The sequence below is a fragment of the Lissotriton helveticus genome, chromosome 9 (genome assembly GCF_964261635.1).
Source record: "Lissotriton helveticus chromosome 9, aLisHel1.1, whole genome shotgun sequence".
Lineage (NCBI taxonomy): Eukaryota > Metazoa > Chordata > Amphibia > Caudata > Salamandridae > Lissotriton > Lissotriton helveticus.
Window position 1 is genome coordinate 877,038,169 of NC_136070.1, and position 23,959 is coordinate 877,062,127.

The window sequence follows — 23,959 nt, forward strand, 5'->3', positions numbered from 1 at the left end:
GCCCACCCACACAAGTGAGGTATCATTTTAATCGGGAGAATAAGGGAAACGCTGGGTGGTAGGACATTTGTGCCGGCAGCGAGATCCCACCCAAAAAAGTACGGAAAAGTGGGTTTTTTGACCAAAATTTAAGGTTTACAGGGGTTTCTGGGTAGGAAAACATTGGACGACCCACGCATGCCATACCTCCCTGGACTCCCCCTGGTGTCTAGTTCTCAGAACTGTTTGGGTTTGGTAGTTTCCAAAGATGCCCGCCCAGCCCCGGGCAAAAAGCTCAGGTGACCCCCTCAAAAAATAAGATTGTTTGGCTAAAGGTAATTTTTTGGTCTCCACAGTAAGAATTGGGCCTTTTCCTATAGCAGCCACTATGCCTACCCACGCAAGTGAGGTACCATTTTTATCGGGAGACCTTGGGGAACGCTGGGTGGGAGGTACTTTGTGTGAGCCCAGTGATGCCACGCTTTCCCACACTAAAACGTGTGAAAAAACTGATTTTTTCCAGCTAAAATTGAGGTTTGCAAGGGATTCTGGGTAAAGGAACGTTGGAGGATCCACGCAAGCCATACCTCCTTGGAAGCCCCCGGGTGTCTACTTTTCAGAAATGTGTGGGTTTGGTAGGTTTCCCTAGATGGCTGTCTCGCACGGGGCCAAAAACCCAGGTAACCCCTCTTGCAAAAGCTGGTGGACTTGACATTTTCACCATTGTCAAATTCACCAGCTTTTGCAAGAGGGGTTACCTGGGTTTCTGGCCCCGTGCTAGACGGCCATCTAGGGAAACCTACCAAACCCACACATTTCTGAAAAGTAGACACCCAGGGGCTTCCAAGGAGGTATGGCTTGCGTGGATCCTCCAACGTTCCTTTACCCAGAATCCCTTGCAAACCTCAATTTTAGCAGAAAAAAATCCGTTTTTTCACACGTTTTAGTGTGGGAAAGCATGGCATCACTGGGCTCACACAAAATACCTTCCACCCAGCGTTCCCCCAGGTCTTCTGAATAAAATGGGACCTCACTTGCGTGGGTAGGCATAGTGGCTGCAACAGGAAAAGGTGTCAAGACCAAAATACGTTGTCTCTTACCTTAAGGGGGTATGGTTCAAGTTGACAACGTAGTGAATTTTCGCAGAGACGCAAGGGACCAACTTCCCAGAAATCTAACTAAAACTTGCTGACTATAATTAACAGCTAAGTAAAAACTAGAATCTCGGGAGGAGGGCCGGTACTACACCACCGGGAAACCAAGCAGACCCAGATGCCTCTTGCCGCTCTACACCAATGGGAATCCTACCAGCCACAGATACTTCTGGCTGCACAACACCAACAGAAGACATAGCACCCCCAGAGGGCTCTTCCTGCACTACACCAACGGGAAGCCCAGCAGCCTGAGATGCTTCTTGCTGCACTACACCACCGGGAAACCAAGCAGGCCCAGATGCCTCTTGCCGCTCTACACCAATGGGAAGCCTAACAGCCCCAGATGCCTCTTGCTGCACTACACCAGCAGGAAGACGAAAAGCACCAGATGCCTCTTTGCGCACCACAGCAATGTGAAGCCTTTTGGGTGCAGGCTCCAGCCCAGATGCCTCTTGCCGACGTAAAAAGAAAGGAAACCTTGCGGCCCTAGGCAGCAGCACAGGTGCCTCTTGGCCCACTACCGGCACCTCAATGTCCTCCTCTACCATAGGCCCTTCATCAGCATTAGAAGAAGATTCATCATCCGATGATGATGATTCCATACGAAGAGAAAACTCACTGCCTGAATCTTCTGCCCCTACCTGGGAGTCCGAATCGGACTCAGACTCTGAACCATGGTCAGAGGAAGACTCAAAAAGCAAACCAAGAACCTGCTGAGCAGTAATCCTGCGACTAGCCATTATCCTTACAAAGCAAGAAGACTGCACACACAAGTGAACAACAACCTACACTGTGCAAAGTAAGAAGTAAACAAGGTAAGGCTTTCACAAAAAGATAAATACAATCCAAAACAATTTCACTCTTACCAAATATAGCTACACTCACCAGCACCTACTCTGTTGAGACACAGCAAAAAGAAATGATATCCCACTAGAAAGAAAAAAAGAAATGACAGATTAGAAAACAAAGTGCACATCAAACACTAATGCCGGAAAAAAAAAAAAACACAGAGCCACACAAACTGCTAGAAGTACAACCTTTTTCAAAAAGACAAACATCAAGGGAAAGTAGTACAAAATACATTCACTTACCAAGCACAAGCAACTACACAAGCTGCAAACAGACACGCAACCTACAACAATCCAATCTGCAAAAGCCTGGAACAAGACAAAAATAGAGAAGAAAAAAAATTACTACCACATTTCACAAACAATATAACAATTAAAACAACAACACACACATTTGCATCCCAAATTTAAATTAGGCCAGATGAGCCATCAAATAGGGCTTAGACCAATTGAGATTAGATGAGGTTTAACATCAAGACACTGGATAACTTTTTGAATTTTTTTTACTGCCTGACCCCTTTGGTGCCAGTCAGTCTTTTGCTCCTACCAGTACCCCCATCACACAGGGGCAGTAAGGACATTCATACACCTTTTGTACGTGTGACACATACAAAACATTCACACCGCCAGTGCCATTCAAGGGCCCATCACTTTCACACGCCCACATATCTGACACAGCAACTACAGAAAATGATGGACTGCGTAGAGTGTCACTCAACTAGCAGTGTGTGTAGTGACCAACAGAAAGTAACTACTCACACACCGCCAGCAGAGTGCCAGTCCACCCACACCACCATCCAAGCACCAGCCCATGCACACCGCCAGCCAAACACCACTCAGCGCACACCGACAGCCAAGTACCACTCCACGCACACCATCCAGCCAAGCGCCACTCCACACACACCGCCAGCCAAGTACCACTCCACGCACACCACCAGCCAAGCGCCACTCCACGCACACCACCAGCCAAGCAGCACTCCGTGCACAGACAGCAAAGTAGCACTCCACGCACACCACCAGCCAAGCGCCACTCCACACACACTGCCAGCCAAGCAGCACTCCGTGCACAGACAGCAAAGTAGCACTCCACGCACACCACCAGCCAAGCGCCACTCCACACACACCGCCAGCAAAGCACCACTTCCTGCACAGACAGCAAAGTAGCACTCCACGCACACCACCAGGCAAGCGCCACTCCACAAGCACCACCAGCCAAGCACCACTCCGTGCACAGCCAGCCAAGCACCACTCCGTGCACAGCCAGCCAAGTACCGCTCCACACACACCACCAGCCAAGCGCCACTCCACACACACCTCCAGCCAAGCACCACTCTGTGCATAGATAGCCAAGTACCCCTCCACACACACCGCCAGCCAAACACCACTCAGCGCATACCGACAGCCAAGTACCACTCCACACACACCGCCAGCCAAGCACCACTCCACGCACACCGCAAGCCAAGCGCCACTCACCGCCAGCCAACCACCGCTCCACGCACACCATCCAGCCAAGTACCACTCCCCACACACCACCAGCCAAACACCACTCCACACACACCACCAGCCAAACACCACTCCACACACACCACCAGCCAAACACCACTCCGTGCACAGACAACCAAGTAGCACTCCACGCACACCACCAGCCAAGCGCCACTCCACACACACCGCCAGCCAAGCAGCACTCCGTGCACAGACAGCAAAGTAGCACTCCACGCACACCACCAGCCAAGCGCCACTCCACACACACCGCCAGCCAAGCACCACTCCGTGCACAGACAGCAAAGTAGCACTCCACCAGCCAAGTGCCACTCCACACACACCGCCAGCCAAGCAGCACTCCGTGCACAGACAGCAAAGTAGCACTCCACGCACACCACCAGCCAAGCGCCACTCCACACACACACCACCAGCCAAGCACCACTCTGTGCACAGACAGCAAAGTAGCACTCCACGCACACCACCAGCCAAGCGCCACTCCACAAGCAACAGCAGCCAAGCACCACTCCGTGCACAGCCAGCCAAGTACCACTCCACACACACCACCAGCCAGGCGCCACTCCACACACACCGCCAGCCAATCCCCACTCCGTGCATAGATAGACAACTACCCCTCCACGCACACCGCCAGCCAAACACCACTCAGCGCACATCGACAGCCAAGTACCACTCCACACACACCACCAGCCAAGCGCCACTCCACACACACCGCCAGCCAAGCAGCACTCCGTGCACAGACAACAAAGTAGCACTCCACGCACACCACCAGCCAAGCGCCACCGCACACACACCGCCAGCCAAGCACTACTCCTTGCCCAAGGGGTCGCACCCTAAAAACTAACTATTCCCTGGTGCTAGTGGGCATTTTCTGCCCCCCCTGGGGGCAAAACGGCAAAAAAAAGGGCCGATTTGCCCCTAGGGTGGACAGAAAAACAAAAACACAATCATGGCCACCTGGAAGTGACCCTTACCCAAGGGGTCGCTTCCCAAAACAAACACATTGCCCCAACAAAAATCCCTGGTGCTAGTGGGTAATTTCAGCCCCCCCCTGGGGGCAAAACGGACAAAAAACGGTCCGATTTGCCCCCAGGGGAGCAGAAAAACGAAAAGTTAATTTGAGGCCACCTGGAAGCGACCCTTGCCCAAGGGGTCGCTTCCTAAAAGCTAAAAACAAAATCCCTGGTGCTAGTGGGCATTTTCTGTCCCCCCTGGGGGCAAAACGGCAAAAAAAACGGGCCGATTTGCCCCCAGGGGGGGACAGAAAAACGTAAACAAAAAAGATGGCCGCCATCTTGGCTATAAAAAGAACCCTGGTGCTAGTGGTGAATTTCTGCCCCCCCCGGGAGCAAAACGGCTGAAAAAACGGGCCGATTTCCCCCCAGGGGGGGCAGAAAAACAAAACATAATGGTTGCCCGCCTGGAAGCGACCCTTGCCCAAGGGGTCGCTTCCTAAAACTAAAATTACATCCCTGGTGTCTAGTGGGGGCATTTCCGCCGCACGATCGCGACGCTGTGCGCGATCGTGAGGCAGAAATGCCCTGCAAAGAGACATCAGGGGAGAGGAAAATCTCTTTCCTCTCCCCTGATGCCTCTTCGCTGCCCCCAAACCCCCGCCAGCCTCGACAAAGCTACCTGGTTCCAGCGCGGTCAGGAAGCAAATGGCTTCCCGAGCGCTGGGAACCCCTGATGATGTCAGCGCGCGCTGACGTCATCAGGGAATACCATGGGGGGGGCGGGGGGCGGCAGCGGAAGCTCTTCCGCTGCCGCCCCCAGCGAAAAAACAAAGATCAGAGACCCTCAGGGGGAGCGCCAGCGCTTCCCCCGAGGGTGGGGCTGATGACGAGCTGGCCTTGTCATCAGCGCAGGACAGGTAAGCGCGATGACGAGCCCAGCTCGTCGTTAGCCCCGAAGGGGTTAAGGAGTCGCAATTACCTATGCATGTAAGTTTTGCAATAAAAATTGTGATTCCTACATATTCCTTAATAGTGAATCGCAAATTGTGATTTGCTATTAAGGAATGGCTTACCATTCCTTCCTATGCGCTTAGAGGCCCATAGTAATGAATGGGATTGCATTCGCAATTTACGAGTACCAAATAGATACTTGCAAATTGTGCATGCAATATTAAGGGTGCAAGGGGGCCAAAAAGCCACCCTAATGCACCCCCAAAAACAGGAAAGTATGTACATGTCGTGTACACAAATGCCCTAAGCGCAAATGTATGCACCACAATTCACTTTGAAAAATGCATTTTTTGCATTTTTCAAAGGAATTTCAAAGTACCATCAACTTGAAGTTGATGGTAATTTGCGATTCCAAATTGTAGAAATGCAATTTGCGAATGCATGATGCATCACATTTAGGGAATTGCAATTTGTGATTCCCAAACTGAAATCACAATTAAGAGAATCAAAAGAAGTTGCGATTTCCTGAATTGCAAATTGCAAAAAAGGTACATGCAAAGGTAAATGCCATTTTGCGATCACAAACAGACAATTTTTGTGATTTGCACTGTTTGCGATCGCAAAATGATTTGATGCATGTGCCCCTTTATTCTTTATAATACATGGTGACACCATCACCCTTCCCATAAACCATTTATTTCCTTGGTGTGGTGCTCTTTCATATTAAAGAGAGAGAATGTTTGTAAACGTGAAGAACAACAAGTATTGAGTTATTACGGTTGAGTGGCTATGTCATTTCTTCATCACAGGTGACTAGAGACATCACACAGAAATTGTGCAGGGAATTTTACACAGGCATTCCAGGCTTCCACGCATTTTTGGCTCATCACTTTTTCCAGAGACATACACATTAATTTGTTGCGATCTCACAATGGGTGGTGTGGGTTGGAATGTTCAAAACAGCTCTTACCTAACACCTTTTATGGTTGTTCATGTCAAATGGGGAAGGCTGATCACTGAGACCTACAAACAAATACAAATCTGCAGTGAACATAGAGCAATAAACCTGATGCTAAATTTCAAAGCTTCTCATGCTCCTGATTCTTTATTATGGAAAATGCCCTGGGGCACAATGGGGGCAAGATCAATGAGTTTCTGCATTCCCAAGGATCTTTGATAATACAGAAGGCGCCGCAGATGCTAATACAGAGCATGCTGGCACTACTCATGCACCAGCACGATCTCAAGGGTGGCGTTCCCTCATTTTTACATGTGGTCATGACCTCATGAATGTTCCTATGCCATAATATTGATATGGGTTTAAAGAAAAGAAGGTGTCAGGAGGGAAAAGACTGTATGCCTCTGAGGGTGTCCTTCCTGAGGGAGACAAGGGGTCCTATGGACACCCCAGACATCCCATTGCATGAGGATGTAGTCTCTCACTGCACCCACCTGCATGGTGTTCTTTTCTACCTTAAAACCTGAGGGTGCATTGCACCTTGCACAGAGAAAGGCAGACTGGCGGCTTTTACTGATGCAGTGTTCCTAGTTGAGGCCTGGATGTGCCCCTGCACTTGGAGCAGCACATTTCCTGTGCTATGATGCGCTTTCCAGGGATGCCCCTGGAGCCCACGGCACAGCCTAAGGCAATGCGCCATATCTGAGAGAAAATGGCCCCTGGTGTTTGAGGTGTACATGAGTTTACATAAATTATATTACACTGCTGTATGTATGCACAACTCAGATAATCATTCCGCACCTTCAACATTCTCAAAGCGTTCAGGGAGTGGGTGTCCAGCAGGTCGCTAACTTGGAATACTCGAAATTGAATTATAAATATTACACAAATAATAACAAGGGGGCATATTACCAAAGCAGGCGAAATGAAATTAGCAAACTGTCGCTAACATCAGTAAGCGACAGCTTTTAGGTGATAGCGAGCGGTTTGGGGCCCGCTTTGCATGTCAGCGATATTTATCTCTAATGACATGCAAAGTGGGCGTACCCAACCTGTTAGCGACTGAAAGCAGTAGTTAACATCGCTATCGCCTATTATAAACGCAGGCGTAGCGATTAAAATATTTGCGCTAAGCGCGAATATCGCCAAATCCTAACGCCTGCTCAGACCACTTCTTAGCCTGTATATCCTTTGGGAGGTGGATATTCAGGTTAAGTCCCTATTACTGATAATGCCTGAATATCGCTGAATTTCCAGCGATATTCCCGCATTTCGCCGCTATCACCTGATATTTTATCGCTTTGGAGATAAACGTTGCTAATAGCACGTTATCTTTGCGATGATATCCGGCGATGTGCGGCGATAAAAAAAATGTCGCTAAGCTTTTTTAGCGATAAATATCGCTAGTTGTTGATAATATGCCCCTAGGTTAGTTATCCTCCAGACTGAGCCTCGTTTGACTTTCTATTAGAACATTAATCTGCAAATTTCATTTTTGAATTTGTGTCACTGTAAAAGAATGTCAAACTTTACCCACATTCATGAGAGTCTCCTTCTGAGACAAATATCCTTGTCTTTGTTCATTAATATAAAATAGAATGCATTAAAAATCCTGCTATTGGCATTGCACACCAACACTACCTGTAAAGTTGTGGGAGCTATGCACACATACTTAGGAAATAAGGCACGCTTACATGGGGGTCGATTCCGATTCGGGAAAAAAACCGTCCGCACGATTTGTATCCGGAGCCCTCTCCGTGCAAATCGTACCTGTCCGTCCGAGTTGCGAAGTACAGTCCGTATTCCGTGAATCCGTCCAAATCGTCGCGATCCGTACGTATTGCAAGGCTGAAACCGTGAACCATACGACTCGTACACATACCGTACGACTCGTACACATGCCCTACGACCCGACGAGTACGATCCGGACCGGGGTATGAGGACGCAATTCGTACGGTCCACGCCAGGTAAGGGCGAGTCGTACGGAAAAGCACACAAACACATACACACCGTACGGTCCATACCCCCCCTGATCGGAGGGGTACACACCATACCCCTGCGATCATGGGGTGTACGAGCCATACCCCCATTGTACGATCAGTGTACGAGCCGTACCCCCATTGTACGATCGGTGTACGAGCCATACCCCATTGTACGATTGGTGTACGAGCCGTACCCCATGTACGATGGGTGTACGAGCTGTACCCCCATCGTACAATGGGGGTACGACTTGTACACCCACCGTACAATGGGGGTACGGCTCGTACACCCATCGTACAATGGGGGTACGGCTCGTACACCCCATGATCGCAGGGGTACGGTGCGTACCCCTGCGATCATGGGGGGTACGCACTGTACCCGGGGGGAGCCGTTCCGTACCTGTTTCGGCGCAAAGTCTGCTTTTACGGCTGTTTTCAGCTCCCGTAGAAAAAGGGTCGTACGGTGCGTACCCGACACTTATCGTACTTGCTGGGTCGTAAAAACCAGCCGCGAACCGTACAGATGTCGCGTACAGCGGGTTCCGAGGGAGAATCGTACGGAGATTAGAGTCATATGGTGTCTTGTACAACTCGTACGGAGTACGGCTCCTGGTACGAATCGTACTTCGTCGTACGTACTGGGGATGTTGCAGGGTACGATTCGTATGGGAAAAACGCTCCGAACGGCTATTCGGAGCGGTTTTTCCTGAATCGGAATCTACCCCATGGTGTATATGTTTCTGGAACTGGCAACAAGCTCGTGCACTTGGACCTTTTTATTAACAGGCCCACATCCCTCATGACGCTTTGCTGGAGGGGTGTGAGGTGTGTGGTGTCCAGCTCTCACGGGAGTGGCTGTTAAACCTGCACCTGCTGAGACACTAGAACGTGTCCAGCAGGACACTACACTGTCCTTTACAGTCGGGCCTTTTTTTTTCTTACCTGAACTTCTTTCGAACTGGAAAGATCTGCACTTCGTACGTGTTGATCACTCCTGTGGACAGAATATGAGAAAACATATTTTGTTAGTTCGGCAGTTCTTTTAAGCCTTGGAGTGAGACCTATACATACCGTACACAAGTGCATACAATACTTGCAACTGATGATTTATTTAATCAATTGTTTTGTCTTGAATGTGATGTGGATACTATCTAACTATGTATGCCCCATACTGACATGACTTTTATTCTTCTAGGAGAAATATGTGATCCTTCTCCTTATCTTGAGCACTTATCTGCCAATGTACTCTTTTCCATCATTGTGGGGAACCGTTTCGACTACGGAGATGAGAAGTTGCATAGTATGCTAACAGCAGCGAATGAAGGCTTCCTGATTATGAGCTCTGTCTGGGGACAGGTAACTTACATATATTCATTTTAGTTTGTTTGGGGGACAGTTGTGGTACCGAATTTCAGTGGATTGCGTTAGGTATTAGATTTTAGGACCCTGGCTGCATTTGGCTACACTTGGAATTAGACTTGATTTGAATTAAATAATGTTAGATATGGTAAAATATGAAACTAACGTGTTGTCCCTATGATAGTAAAGTAAATGAAGAACTTCATGTTTTCCTCCACTTCCAACTGCTGGCAGGCTTAAGAAATGACACAATTAATTATTTTTAGACCAAAAGGCACAGTCAGCCTGGAACTAACGCTCGCCCTTTACTACAAGGAGAAATACAACATTGGGCCCCTGAAGTCACAGTTTAATAAATCCATGAAAACGAAAATTATGATGATGAGATCCACCCACTAGCATTCAAATTACAAAGAAGTAAACAGATCAAGAAAACAATATAAGAGAAAACATATTGTGCAAAAGACAGAAATTGAAAAATAAATAGAAACATTCCCTAAAAACAGACTCGCTTTCCACCTTCACCACCTGCAAAACATAGTCTCTCCACCATTGAGGTATCTGCTGGCCCCCAATCCATTCTCTCCTCTGCACATCTGTCTCTTTTCATTTCTTCGCCATTAGGCAACTTTCCACCAGCCCCATATTGACTTCCCATTGAAAGTCTCAACACACTCCACATTTAACTTTTTTCCAACACGTCCATCCTTGGTTGATTGAAGCAGGTTTCTCCTTTCATCACTTTGCTTGCCTTCTTTCTTAATATACTACATTGCCATAATTTCACTAAATGTCTCTGGTAATGATGTAGCGTAAATAGCATTTTATTTGTAGGGGTGCATTATCACACGTGTAGAGCGCGCAAGCATATAATCATTTGTTGTAATAACATGAAGTGCTAGAATTTTGAATTGTATTAACTCGAAATGTGGTGTGCTTAGGTAATTGAAAAGTAGCATGGACAATTAAAGTAGAAAGCAAATGTAACCAGCAGAAAACATTAAAACGAAGAACTCATGCTGTGAAACTGACAATTATTCGTGTACTAAAAGTGTTTGTTAATCTTGTAATTTTAATGTAGGTAAATGCATTTAATTGAATGTGCCTTATTTTCCTATGCAAATTCATACGGTTCACGGGCTGGTTTCTTATGTTAGCTGAATCTTGTAGGCCTGAAATGGATTTCCCTGGAAATTCTCACTTCAGAAGTATTAGCTGAATTTCATGTGTGCTGTGGAATTTTTTCTTTCTCACATTCTGTGTCACAGGTAAAAGAAGAGCCCTTGTTAGCTAGAATAATGTCTTTATTTTATTAGTCAGACAAGGAGTGAAGAAGTTACATCGTAAACTTGAGTTGTTAAAGAAAGGCTGCCCTTGGTTCCCAGGAGAAGGCCTGGGAACCAAGGACATCTTGTTGCAAAACAAGAACACAGTTATCCCATGGAAAACTGCTTTCAAGATCTTACTCGCAGCAGATGGTGTGACCCGCAAAGACTCTTGGGAAGGATACCTGAGAATATTGGGATGTTAAAAATAGGGACAGTGCCCGCTTCTTCTACCTTCAGAAAGAGAGCTTCAGAGAACGAGCCCTGTCTCTGTAGCATTAACTGTGGAGAGACATCTTAGGGAGACTCCACAGACTGACACCATTTAACTTTCCTTTCTGAAGATGCAGAAGAAGGGATGTCACTTAGCGTTAGAGTAGGCCTGATTAATGATTCTTACTCACTAACCCTTGATGGAGGGAAATTTGGACTCTAGCTTTCTGATACTCTGCATCCTGTTTCTTGAGATAATTGTCTTGTTTATGCAACAGCGTCTCAAATGGATACACAGATTTGGTTTCTTGCTGATTCCAATGTATTTCTATACCCTCATGTTGAGGTGTCTTTGTGTTCAGCTGTTTTTGGCATTGTTATAAATTAACTAACCTTATGCAGTTGTCTATGTTTGTTAGGTGTCCCAAGAATTTCTCAATGATTTGATTGACAATATAACAAACTTTCTCCCCTCTACGCTTCCATGCTGCTTAAAAGAACCATCAGATTTTGACCTTAGAATAGGTCCAGAACCTTAAGGGCCGGCCCTTTCAGTTGGTAGCAGAGTAGTATTGCTAGCACATGAAGCGAGAGGAGAATCCAAAACTAGTCTAGAAAGGTGAAACCTTGAACCCCAAAGTCTCAAAATAGAGCCCAATGACAGAGAACGAAAAGCGACGGAATCCGGCGGAGACTGACGGAGTTTGATGGTGTGACGAGATCAGCGGCGAGCGGAGGTGTGTGTATTAACAGGGTGTATGTTGTGTGTTAGGTTGCAGGAATTATTTGATTGTGTGTTGTTTTGCAGAGTTGGTGCGAGACTCGAGTGAATGTGGTTTCAGGCCGGACATTGTCCAAGGATTGAGATTTCAGTTTTAGGTCATGAAGTTGTTTAAGAGACCGGAATATATTGAATGGTGGAGAAGACACCGAGATTGATTGTGATTCTCTGACTGAAGAATTGATGAGTCGATGTGAGATGTCATCGGCAGCTCCACCTAGGATAGAGAACTTGTGTGAATGGGAAATATGGGAATTGTTTAGTGAACCTTGTGTACAGAGGTGAACTATTCTGATTCAGGTGGCTGGCGCAGGTCGAGGGTCACCGTGCATGAATGTTCTTTGGATGAGAATTGCGGAGTTTAAGACGATTGGGTAAGTGAATGTGCATGGAGAAATTGTAAAGGAGGGTGAGTCACTGTGAAGACTGAAGTTGACATCAGAGTGTGCTGCACTGCGATAGGTCAGTTGGTGTGCTGCCACACTGAAATTGCTTACCTGTCTTCGGGAAGTTTTGGTTAAAGAATTTGTTTGTCGAAAAAGTTGAACTTATTGGAATTCAATCTTGCAATGTTTTAGAGTGTTGCAGAGTCTTTACAGTGGTGATCAAGGGGTTGTGACTCGGGTGGGCAACGAGGCGCCACCTAAGGATACTCCAGCACATTATCTGGTGAAAAAAAGTAGGGCTCCATACTATAATTTGGCTTCAAAATTGGCGTAACATCAGACAAAAATGGGGTGAATTGTCATTTCCACATTTTGATTCATTTCTTTTGGATGTAGTGTACCAGTTGAGAGGATTAATGTTTGCACTGCAACCTTTGGCGGCAGACCAACAAAGTTTGAGACATTAGATGCATGGATTCATGTAGCACATGCTAAGAAGAGGGAGAGATACCAATGGAAGATGAGGAAAGCTTTGAGGGCATGCCAGGATGTACAATGGGACGCACAGCTTAAGAGGTGGAGAGTATATACTATTGAGGGATAAAGGTTGTATCCAATGTTGCTACGAGAGGGAAATTTTCAGGACAGGATTAGAAGGGTAAATGGAAACGACAATAGTGACACTGGCAACAGCTTTTTGGATGGGCTGTTATTAAAGCATCCTCCACCCTAAAATCCACAGTCAAGTGATAGGGGCATGATTCAGAGAGTGTAGAAATCTTGGAAGCGCCACAGTTCAAGTGGGTTCAGGTACAGGAGTTATGGGAAGGATTTCCGCAGGAGGAGGGAGGACAGGAGTGTTCACCTCAGGAGGTATGGAACAGAACTGATTCAATGATGCTTCATGGTTACCGGAAGCTCTTAAAGTACCAGTCACTATTGGTCCTGTTGTTCCTATGTATGACCCGAGCTCAGTGGGAAACCTTAGTCATCGATGGTCCATGCATGTGGAAGGAACTGGATTGGAAAGGTCAGGGAGCGTGAATAGGAACTGTCCATCCTTAGTGCCTAGGGAAACTTGTACCCCTTTAACAGCTAATGCAGATCCTTCAGGAGTACGCATTGGTTTCAGTACTATACGGTTTATACCTATGGCAAACACTAGTTCAGATATACGTGTGTGGGAAACTCCAGTGAGTGGACAAATGAGTGCAGTCTCGTAATCAAGTGCAAGTCAGGGAGCTGCTAGAAATCAACATATCCTGGATGTTTCAGACTTGAAGTCTTGGTTGAGGGATCACAATAGCAGCAGGGAGAGTCAGAATAATGCATCAAATTATGGAACTATCAAGTTTGCAGTAAAGGCAAAGCTATTGGATGTAGTGAGGTTGAAGGCTGAGGTAGACAAGATCATCATTAGTGGGAGCTTACCTTTTGAAAGAATGGAGACCTAGGAGCCAGATGACCTGTTGTTTGGAGCAAAGGATGTCACCCAAAGGGCAAGAAGAGCGCATGAGAAGTGATCAGAGTTAGCTCAGAGGTACAGAGTAGATTTGTCACAAACAAACCTTTTACAGGGTAATCATAGGCTTCACTACAGTGACGAGGAGCTGGAGGAAAAGAGAATGATGGAATTGAAGACACAAATCCCAGGGTTGGTTGTAGGAATAAGGGCTTGGAGTATGCTGGATAAGTAGGAAGAAAGATAGTCTAAGAAGAAGAGTACGAGAAGGGTGATAGGGGAAACACCACCTCCAGGAGGTGGCACATCTGGAGTTGAGTCATATCCACTATGGGAGGTACCTAATGGAGGGTTTGTGCAAGTCCCTTTCTGTAGGGGTGACCTTGCTGCCTTCACAAATGATTTCCCCAGGTTGAGAGAAACCTGCTGAATGGTACAAACAAGTGGATTGTTTTATCAAATCATGAAGGTGTTGTGGATTGACTTGAATACTCTGTTTGAAAATGTGGTTCCTAGTGATCTGTGTTCTGCTTACAAAATTGCTATTGAGTGGCCTGCTGATGAGCCAGAGATCCTGTAACTCATGGTCCTTCACCACTGGTTATGAAGACGTATGAATAGGGGATCACAAGGCTGCAGTCCAAAATAGCCCCTTAAGACCTCAATTGGGTTAAGATAGATCGAACAATCCAGGAGCCAGTGCATGCATATTGTGAGAGGCTCTTGCAAACCTTTAAGTAATACTTCAGGTTAGAAACACTTGGCTTTAAAGACGTGGGCCAATTTGTCTCAAAATATGTGAAAAGGCTGAGGCCGGAAATCAGTCTCATGATCCAGCAACATTTGAGCTGCTGGCAAAGTAAGTCTGCAGACCAAATTCTATGGTATGCCAGGTATTGAAGTGATGAGGTGGATTCCAAACACGGGAGGATAAAAGAAAAGTTAATGATGGTTCAAATGTGAAATGCACAGAAGAGAGAGCAGGTGCAGGAAACCAGAGGAACAGTGTTTGCAATCAAGGGAATGTCCTAGGAGGTGTCCAAGTTACATCAGTTTCAGGACAGACAAGACAGGGAAGAGATGTCACTATAGATCCCAGGACAGTGATAGATGTTACGAAGCAGAAAATACCATTGCTTGTTATTTTTATAACAAGATCAGGTGTTGGAAGTGCGAGTACCACTTAAACTCTGTGAATCAGGTGCAGGAGGGAGATCTCAAGCAAGTGACAGTGACTAGGCCAAGATCTCTTAATGCGGGGGGAATCAGAACTAGTTAGTTCAAGTGCCACATTCCCGAGAATCTCGCAGGGCAATCAAACTTATCATGAGTTGCTCTTAATTGAAGCGCTGGATGGATTTGTTCAGGAACCATCCTTATGACAGTGCCTGAGGGAGAGGAAGACTGTGCACTTGGTGCTGTTTTAGAGGTAGACTAGAATGGACAATGAGTAGAGACAGGCGTAGATGGTCATCCCATTAAATTCTTGATTGATACTGGTGCTACCTGTTCTGTGAGGTCTGCAGTAGTCCCTAACCTACCCCTCTCAGGTAAAACAATCTAATTTTGATGGGAAGGGCGATGCACTTGCCTGCATTACCAGTGACTGATTTGATCAATATCACAGATGACTTGGTCCTTGGCTACTGTAAAGGTTTGACTGATGTGGTTCATTCTTTGTCTCATCAGGTTGAAGAAGCAACTGCACTGATTTTGAAAGACCTCTGCCATGAAATGAGCCTAGGGGATTAGGTGTCTGTCCAAAACCATGTAAGAAAAAACGGTATTGACTCTTGGTGGCGTGGGCCATAATAGGTGATATTGGTGACCAATACTGCTGTGAAGTGTAGAGGAGTGCTGAACTGGATCCATGCTGCACATACCCAAAAAGTCACAGGTGCCTCAGTTGAAACGGGCTCCTCTCCCAAAAGTAATTCTAGCCATGACCGAGAGGTCACAGGAGCTGGCAAGCTATGCTGTGGAGGTTCCTGATGAGGCTGGATTCCCACCAAGCAAGTTGAGGCAGGTCCAGCTACACAAGACCCAGGTGTAGACTCTGAGGGAGATGGTAATGTTGCGAGAGGTCTTGAGTCCAACTCAGCAGAAAAGTGTGTGAAAATTGGGCATGTGCAGTCAAGCAACAAGGATGCCACAACTGAAATGTGACCTGCAAGGCAGAAAGAAGGAACCTGAGACTTGCATCTGAAAGAGATCTTGCAATAATAAGTGAATATTCTGTGTCTGATCTATGTGAGTCCAAGCAAGCCACAGGAAGCGTAAGGAGGTCCAGGAGGCCATCAGTGTTGTGTTGGAAATATTTTTTTCCCGAGTAGACTTATCTGGTTACCAATGCAGGGGAGAGTGAGGTCGTAGACTTCGATACTGATTGTCGAGATCTTACTGAGAGTTCCTTGAATCGAGGCTAATGCACTTATGTTATTGACTGTGCCTTTTCCGCCAAGGTTGAATGGTTTATGAACTCTAATTCTATAAGCCATTACATTTCCAAGCTTTGGAGCTCAACCACCTCCTCAAAAGATTGCATCATAGATGGCTGAACTGTTACAGCGAGTCATTGAGGAGATTGGCGGTGATCTCATAAGGGTTGTAAAATTAACTTTTGAACTGTAAATAAAATTGCTTGAAAGAAGATAGCCTAGGCCCAAGTGGAAGTAGAAGTAAATAGGGACTTTTCATTTAGAAAAAGAAAGAGGGCTAAGGAAGTCTTCCAAGCTGTGTAAATATCATGTTAAAGACTGTTATAAGAATTTTCTAAGATCCAAAAAGAAGCTGCTCAAAGACTTTGTTGCCATTGCATAAGAGGCATAGAAAAGAGACTCTGTGTCTTGATCCTCTTACAGCTATAATCTGAGCCACTTTGAATATGGCATCTGAGGATTCGATTGTTAGACACAAATGTGTTATAGGTACACCTATTATAGAAGTAATCATAGTGATAGCTGTAGTCACTAGTGAGTCTCTTTTAAGTGCGCACAAAGTTGAGGAGCATGGAGTGGGGGTGCAAGGGACATCCACACTGACCACTGCTGCCTCAAAAGAGGATACACTAGGATCTGATAAAAGCTTAATTGAGCAAACATTTCACTTTCTGCATGTTGATTTATCTAAAGGTGATCAGACATATGAATGCTTATTCTATGTTGTTATACGAGTATGTGAATACTATGCATATGAGAGATTGTTATGTATGCATGCAATTGCATGCTTCAGTTGAGGAATGAATTATATATCATCACTTACCTTTGACGTGTGATATTAGTTGTAGTTTGCTCTTTAGCAAATTTTATGGAAAGAGTCATTATGAGTACTATTTCTTGAATCACGATTTGGTACTCTCAGAAGTTCCAGTTTAAAAACTGCTGAACAAATGTGAATATTACAAGCAAGAAGAGAGAATGGAAAAGTCACATAGACACAACTTAACCTGCACATTAATGACATAGAAAAGAAATTTGTAAATCAAGTAGAGGATAGACATAAAGGCTTTCTGTTAAGCTTAATAATAGAGAATTGAAATGAAAATTGAACTATAGAGAGAAACATGGACTGGGTGCTGGTGAAATTGTGGGAGACATTTTTGGAGTGAAGATACCTAGTTTGGGTGTGGTGCTGAATGACATCAGATCAGAAGGATGCCTACCATTGTAGGTAAATTGTCGGTTAACACAGCTCAGTCATTGCTACTTACAGATGGAGAAATGGTTTAGAAAAGGGCGATGGTGATGCAAAACTGTCTTGCTTTAGATGTGTTATTGGCAAAAGAGGGTGGAATCTGTCAAATGCTGAAGGTCCAACAGTATTGTACTTATATCCCTAACAAAAGTAAAGATCTGAGGGGATATATAAGTAAAATCACTGAAATACATCAGGAGATACATGATCTGACAACCGAGGGAGTTTGGGACAATATTAGAAAGGGATTTAGAGAAGTTGGAAGTTGGTTTGCTAATCGAGGAAAGGGAGTTTTTGGATATATCTTGAAGCCAGTCATAATTGTTGTAGTCTGTGTTATCATCTTGGGAAGGATATCTGAGATATTGGGATGTTGAAAATAGGGAAAGTGCCCACTTCTTCTTCTGCCTTCGGAAAGAGAGCTTTGGAGAACGAGCCCTGTCTCTGTAGCTTAATGCCACATAACCCCGTAACATTGGGGAGACTTCTTCGGCAGACTCCATTAACTTTTAACTTTTCTTTCGGGTGATGCAGAAGTAGGGATGTCACTTAGCGTTAGAGTAGTGATAGATCAATGTTTTTTACTCACCATCCATTGATACAGGGGCATTTGGACTCATGCTTTCTGATCCTCTGCATCCTATTTCTTAGGCTAATGGTCCTGTTTATGCTACATAACCTCAATTAAATACGCAGATTTGGTTTCATGCTGATTCCAATGTATTTCTGTATGCTCATTTTGAGTTGTCTTTATATTCAGCTGTTTTTGGCATTGTAGTAAATTAACTAACCTTATGGAGTTGTCTCTGGTTATTAGGTTTCCAACGGATTTCTTGTTGATTTCATTGACAATAATAACAAATTTCCCCCCTCCACACTTTCATGCTTCTAAAAAGAACCATTGGATTGTGACTCTAGAATAGGTCCAGAACCTTACGGGCTTGGCCCTTTCAGTAATATTAATCAGCCACATCAATCTCCTCAGTACAGCAAAAACTGAAAAAACATCTCCGTGACAGATTAGGATAGATTATTTTTGTGTTTTATCTTATTACAGCTTTATGAAATGTTTCCTGGAGTCATGTATTACTTGCCTGGACCTCACAACAAAATGTTCAGCATTTTTGAAGGCTTTGAAAAATTTCTTCTGGATAGAGTGAAAGAGAACCAAGCTACACTTGATGTAAACTCTCCTCGAGACTTCATTGACTGTTATCTCATCAAAAAAGAGCAGGTACTGTGATCAATGAAATACACATTATGATGGTGCCAAAATCAGATATATTATGTTTTCATGATTTAACTGCACATACTAACATAGTTCAGGGTATGGATTGGGAAATAATCTGCCCTTGCTTTAAAATGAACAAAATAGTCAATACCATGCTTAGCATTTGGGGGAGGGGGCAGATCTACTAATGTGTCCAGCAAAGCAAGACAGCAAGGCAAGTTGCTATGCTGCATTGCGTTAAAGAGAGAGAGCTGACCTGTGCCATATTTACACATACATGGGGCTGTTCAGCTCTCTCCTTGCGCTTGTGCACTTGTGGCTCCCTTGAACCTGTGCAGGCTCCCTTATGCCATGATTCAAGGATGCCTGTGTTGTGGGTCAGATTGTTTTTGTGTAGGAAGTGTTGCCTTCCTGCACAAAAACAATCTTTAGAGGCTAACTTCTCTTTGCATATGTGCTGTAGAATGCGGAACACATGCAAAGTAGGCTTAACAAGGAGAGCATTTTGCATTGTGGCTGGAACAAAAAAGTGCCGAGAGCGCAACAGAAAATGTTAGTAAATCAGGGTCTGGATGCATAGGAATATTCAGGTATGATATGTTTAGTCTCATTCTCATGCATGGCATCACTAAGCCCTAATTCCTAATTAAGCAAGCTTAGTATTTCCTGACATTAACTTCATGTATATTTTTTTTAATTCCTACACTTTTCTCATATAAAAGCTGTGCAGTATTATCAGGGTTTGGTTTCTCTCATGAATAGTCCATTTGCTGTGAGTACAAAGAAAACCTGTAAAAAGTGCTAACAGTCGTTGTGGGTTAGCATTAAATGCTTATTCTAAATGATGGAAAACACTTGTCACTTTGCATTTCGATAGTGCATGTTACCTATTTTTGCTTAATAAACATCGCCAAACTTCAAGGACGCATGTTAGCAGTTTTGTCTGATTTTTGTACAAATTTAGAGCCCACTTTATTATTTCACGGATGGAGGCATTTCGTTGGCTTGGCGGAGGAATAAATATCTGCCAGGCCGAGGTTACTCGGCCTGCCAAATTTTGAAATCACTGCCAAAGCGGTGGCCAATCAATGAATCAAATTTGCTTTATTTCGATAGCAAGTATCATAAAAGCATAAAACAAGTCCCAGCTGCAATGAAGACCAGCCATATCATCCCTCTCATCTAAAAGTCCACCGTCTATCCCACTCAAACAACAAGTTACATTCCAATATCCAACCTGCTTTGGCTAAGAACTGACATAGAAAGAACAGCCACAAGGCAACTATCACTCAGGATTCCGAGTAGGTTTCATCTTTGAAATCACAAACTTAAAGAGTCAGCATAATATATTTCATATTCTTGACAAAGGCAATTCATGCCTTGCTTCACTGTTTGACCTATCAGAAGCCTTCTAAATTATTGAACATTACCATATATACTTGAACTTATGAAAGAAGACATTGGTTTTAGTGGTAAGGTCCTAAGTTGTTTTATATCCTTCCTAAGCAAAATATCCTAACTAGTGTTAATAGGGTAGTGGAGAGGTGTGGTGCAGCAGCCAGGGCAGCTGACTTCAGAGCGCAGGGTTCATGGTTTGATACCCAGCTCCGACGGCAACTCAGCTCAGCACAATGTGACTCTGGGTAATAGCTCACTTAATTTCCACAACGGCCCCCAGGTCCTTGAGACCCCTAAGGGAGAGTAATTGGCGCTTTAAAAATACAGATTAAATTATTTTATTTTTACCAAAGTGGTCTGTGTTATTAAAAAGGGTTCATTTCTAGCACCAGCATTATTCAGTCTGTACATGGAGCAGTTATGCCTTATTTTTTAAAAACACAGTCCTAAATCTACACCAATTCACAGAGGATGATGAACTATATTTAACATTATCAACGATTGAAGATACCATGTTAAGACGCTGACTATCCCAAGTAAAAATAAGGATGCGAGAGAACTCCAAACCCCCCAGGAAATACAATTCCCTCTCCCCTCAAAATCCATCATGACTAAATTTGATCCCAGTCTCCTGGAACCTGTGAAAGTGGAGTGCTTTTCATCACCATCAACTCTATGTGCCAAATCCTTAGGTTTCACTTTGGGCTCAACTCTCACAGTATACCCTCATATACACCGTGTTTCTTAATCAAACAACTTTCACCTTCATACCCTGAATAGATCCATCACCTCATTATCTTAAAAAGTGGTTCCATTTGTTAGTCATCTCAAGACTAGACTCGTGAATTGCCATTTTTAGCAGGAAGCATAAAACCATCCATTGTCCCACTGCAAACTGTAGTTAACTTAACTACAAGGCTGAATTACAGTGCAAGCAGATTCAACAACATCTACCCCCTGCCTCACAACTTTCACAGGCTACTCATCACAGCCAGTATAAGGTGTAACGTTTGCTGTTTTGTGCATAGAGTCAGAAATTAAAATATTCCTCCTACTTAGTGCATTTACTCGCTATCTTTAGTAGGTCAATGTGTCTCAGAAGTCACAAAACCTTTTCTCCTTAGACCTTCTGAATTGAATAATCTCACACAATATAGTGAATGGGAGTATTTATTAGGTGAACAGCTTAACAGCAGCACCATCTACGCAACTCAATTTCCAACTGTCTAACCTCTCATTAGAATTCCCAGGATTACATCAGCTATGACACAGAGTGGTTAAATTGGTGCCATAGATAAGTCACAACCTAAAGGAAAAGTATACAAGTCACCACACCACCTCTCTTTTGTACAAAATAAGTAATTTTCTATCGACAAAATGCAAATATCAAAATAGAGAACTATATACAAAAAATAAAAACTGCTCGGAATTAATACAGTGAGTCATCATATACATAGAAAACACATTCAGAAAACCAGATACATTTAAATTGCTTAATTCGAGACTAAACAACGTAAGTCCATATACCATAAACACATGCATGTGCCTTTCTTTGCCGTGACCAACGATGTTGATCCCATAGTAGTATTGTTGTAGGAGAGTTATCCAAACTGGCTGACACCTTCCTAGTGGCCCATACTTAGACTTTTGTAATTTACCCAATGGGACTACTTGCCACCACTGCCCCCCTTCAACAGAAAACAGCAATGCAACACACTTAATCACTCTCACAGAGCCCCAGTACTTGGACAATCCTCTTTTTTGAAGAATAAGTTCTTTGACCTAAGTAAAGGTCTCCAACTGGAATTTGAGGGCCTCTTACATTGTGGGATTCACACCTTAAATTTCTCTCATCATTCCTACCTCTAGCCTCCACCCAGGTATCACGCAAAGAAATAGCACATTGTTTGAAAGCAAATAACCAAGTTGAAGCAAGGTGGAGGAAGCTTTCATGCCTCACATTATTAATTCAGGAGATTGAACTATTAATACATGGGGTGTTCTGTGGGCCCATAACCATCCTGGACAGCCTCCAATACATTACTCTTCATTCTTACATGGTTCTCAACACACTCAATAAAAACTTGAATTAAATATTCCACCATACCATTACTCTGGGGTCAATATAAAGTTGCACTAAAGCGCTTGACACCAATGCTTTCCTCATGTCTGTAACGGTGATTTGCACAACATTATCCATGAGTACACTCATTTGGATACATAGTTGTTCATTACAGAGGTGGAAGGCACTTAGAAATTTGATAGTTCCGCCCATCAATTACAATGGTCAACAAAGACTATCATGAAATGACAATGAGGTCGAAAAATCTGAACTGATCTTAAAAATCCAACCAAATTCTTTCCCAAGCCCTGGCTGGAACAGACATGGGGGTTTTTGCTGTTCTGCTGAGGAACAGGTTATCAATCACTTATCTAATATAAAACATTGAGGACATGCTTTGATACAACTCTCCATCTCACCATCCATTCTAGGTCACCAATACTCCTCTCTAACACTTTTTTATAAGTAGTTCTCCAAGATTATCATTGTGAGCATCTTCTGTAATTTTGTTGCCCAACACCTGTGATGGTAATAATTTCTCTCTTTTGAGAAATATGTTTTCACCTTCAGATGATCGTCAGCAACCTTCCGGAATGATTGTACCCCTGAATACAGGACACTTTCTCTTAGCCAACCATTTATTAATAATTTAAGACGATCTTGCATGGTAACATCACAACACCTCTCTGACTTCAATTGTTCAACACTTGTACACATTGAATCACCAATAATCATACCCAGGAATGATGCATTCTCCAAATTTTGTCAGTGCCTTCACTGCAATGATCCTGATTGGGTATTCTGGATAAACAAGCTGAAGTCTGAAGGACCTCTCCATATAGAACTCACATGGTCATCATTTTGAGAGCATAGAAAAATCAAAGGACTCCCTTCACTTTGTACACATAGGCTATAGTGAAGGTGGGTGGGACTAGGACTGAAGTTGCTGGAGCTGTTGGAACTGGAGCCGGGCCTCCCTGGAGAGAGCCCCAGTCAGCCACCAGCACCTTGGGTATGTTGAGCCAGTGCATGCCAGACTATTTTGAGAGATGCAATATCAGTATTAATCTCCTTTTCTACCCAGACATATAGCACTCATGCCTTCTGAACTGCCCAAATTTACATTCTGTTGCTCTTGAGCTGAGTCCCAGGTGGGGCAGTAGCAGGTGGTGTAGCAGACTGGAGGTGTGGAGGAAGCAGAGACACTAAGGGGCCTATTAGGATGACGGGCTGACTTAGTCCCCCCTTCATCCTACCGGGGATTGGGACCACCCGCCATAAGGGCGAGGGTCCCGTGGGGGGTATTAGGATGTGCCCGCCACAGTGGCGGAAGCATCCTGCATATTTAGCATTGTGGCGGGCAGTGCACTCAGCACCGCCCTCCACAATGCTAAAAATGCATCAATGCATTTGCATAGACAAAGCGGCAGGCTCCGTGTGGTGCCTGCCGCTTTGTCTATGCAAATGCAGGGGGGTACTACAGGTACCCCCCTTGTGCACCCCCCACCTCTCCTTCACTCTGGGGGCCCGCAGGGGACCCCCAGAGTAAAGACCGCATGCCTTTTCGTGGCGGCATCGCCGCCATGGAAAAGCACCTAAGCAAGCACATCATAATATGGCTGGCGGTGTCAGATAGACACCGCCAACATATTAAACCTTTTCCGCCCCGGTCGCCTTGCGACCGGGACAGAAAAGCGTTGGACAGTCTTTCCGTCCGCCGCGGTCCC

The 23,959-nt window shown here is 44.7% G+C and overlaps 1 protein-coding gene across 1 annotated transcript in view; it reads left to right on the forward strand.

Moving 5' to 3' along the window:
* Window positions 1-23,959, forward strand: part of LOC144781944 (cytochrome P450 2G1-like) — a 350,994-nt gene that overhangs the window by 133,290 nt on the left and 193,745 nt on the right. Inside the window, exons 5-6 of the mRNA XM_078661037.1 lie at window positions 9,518-9,678; window positions 18,599-18,775. Of these exons, the coding sequence (XP_078517163.1) occupies window positions 9,518-9,678; window positions 18,599-18,775 (338 nt within the window). The remainder of the gene's footprint in view (window positions 1-9,517; window positions 9,679-18,598; window positions 18,776-23,959) is intronic.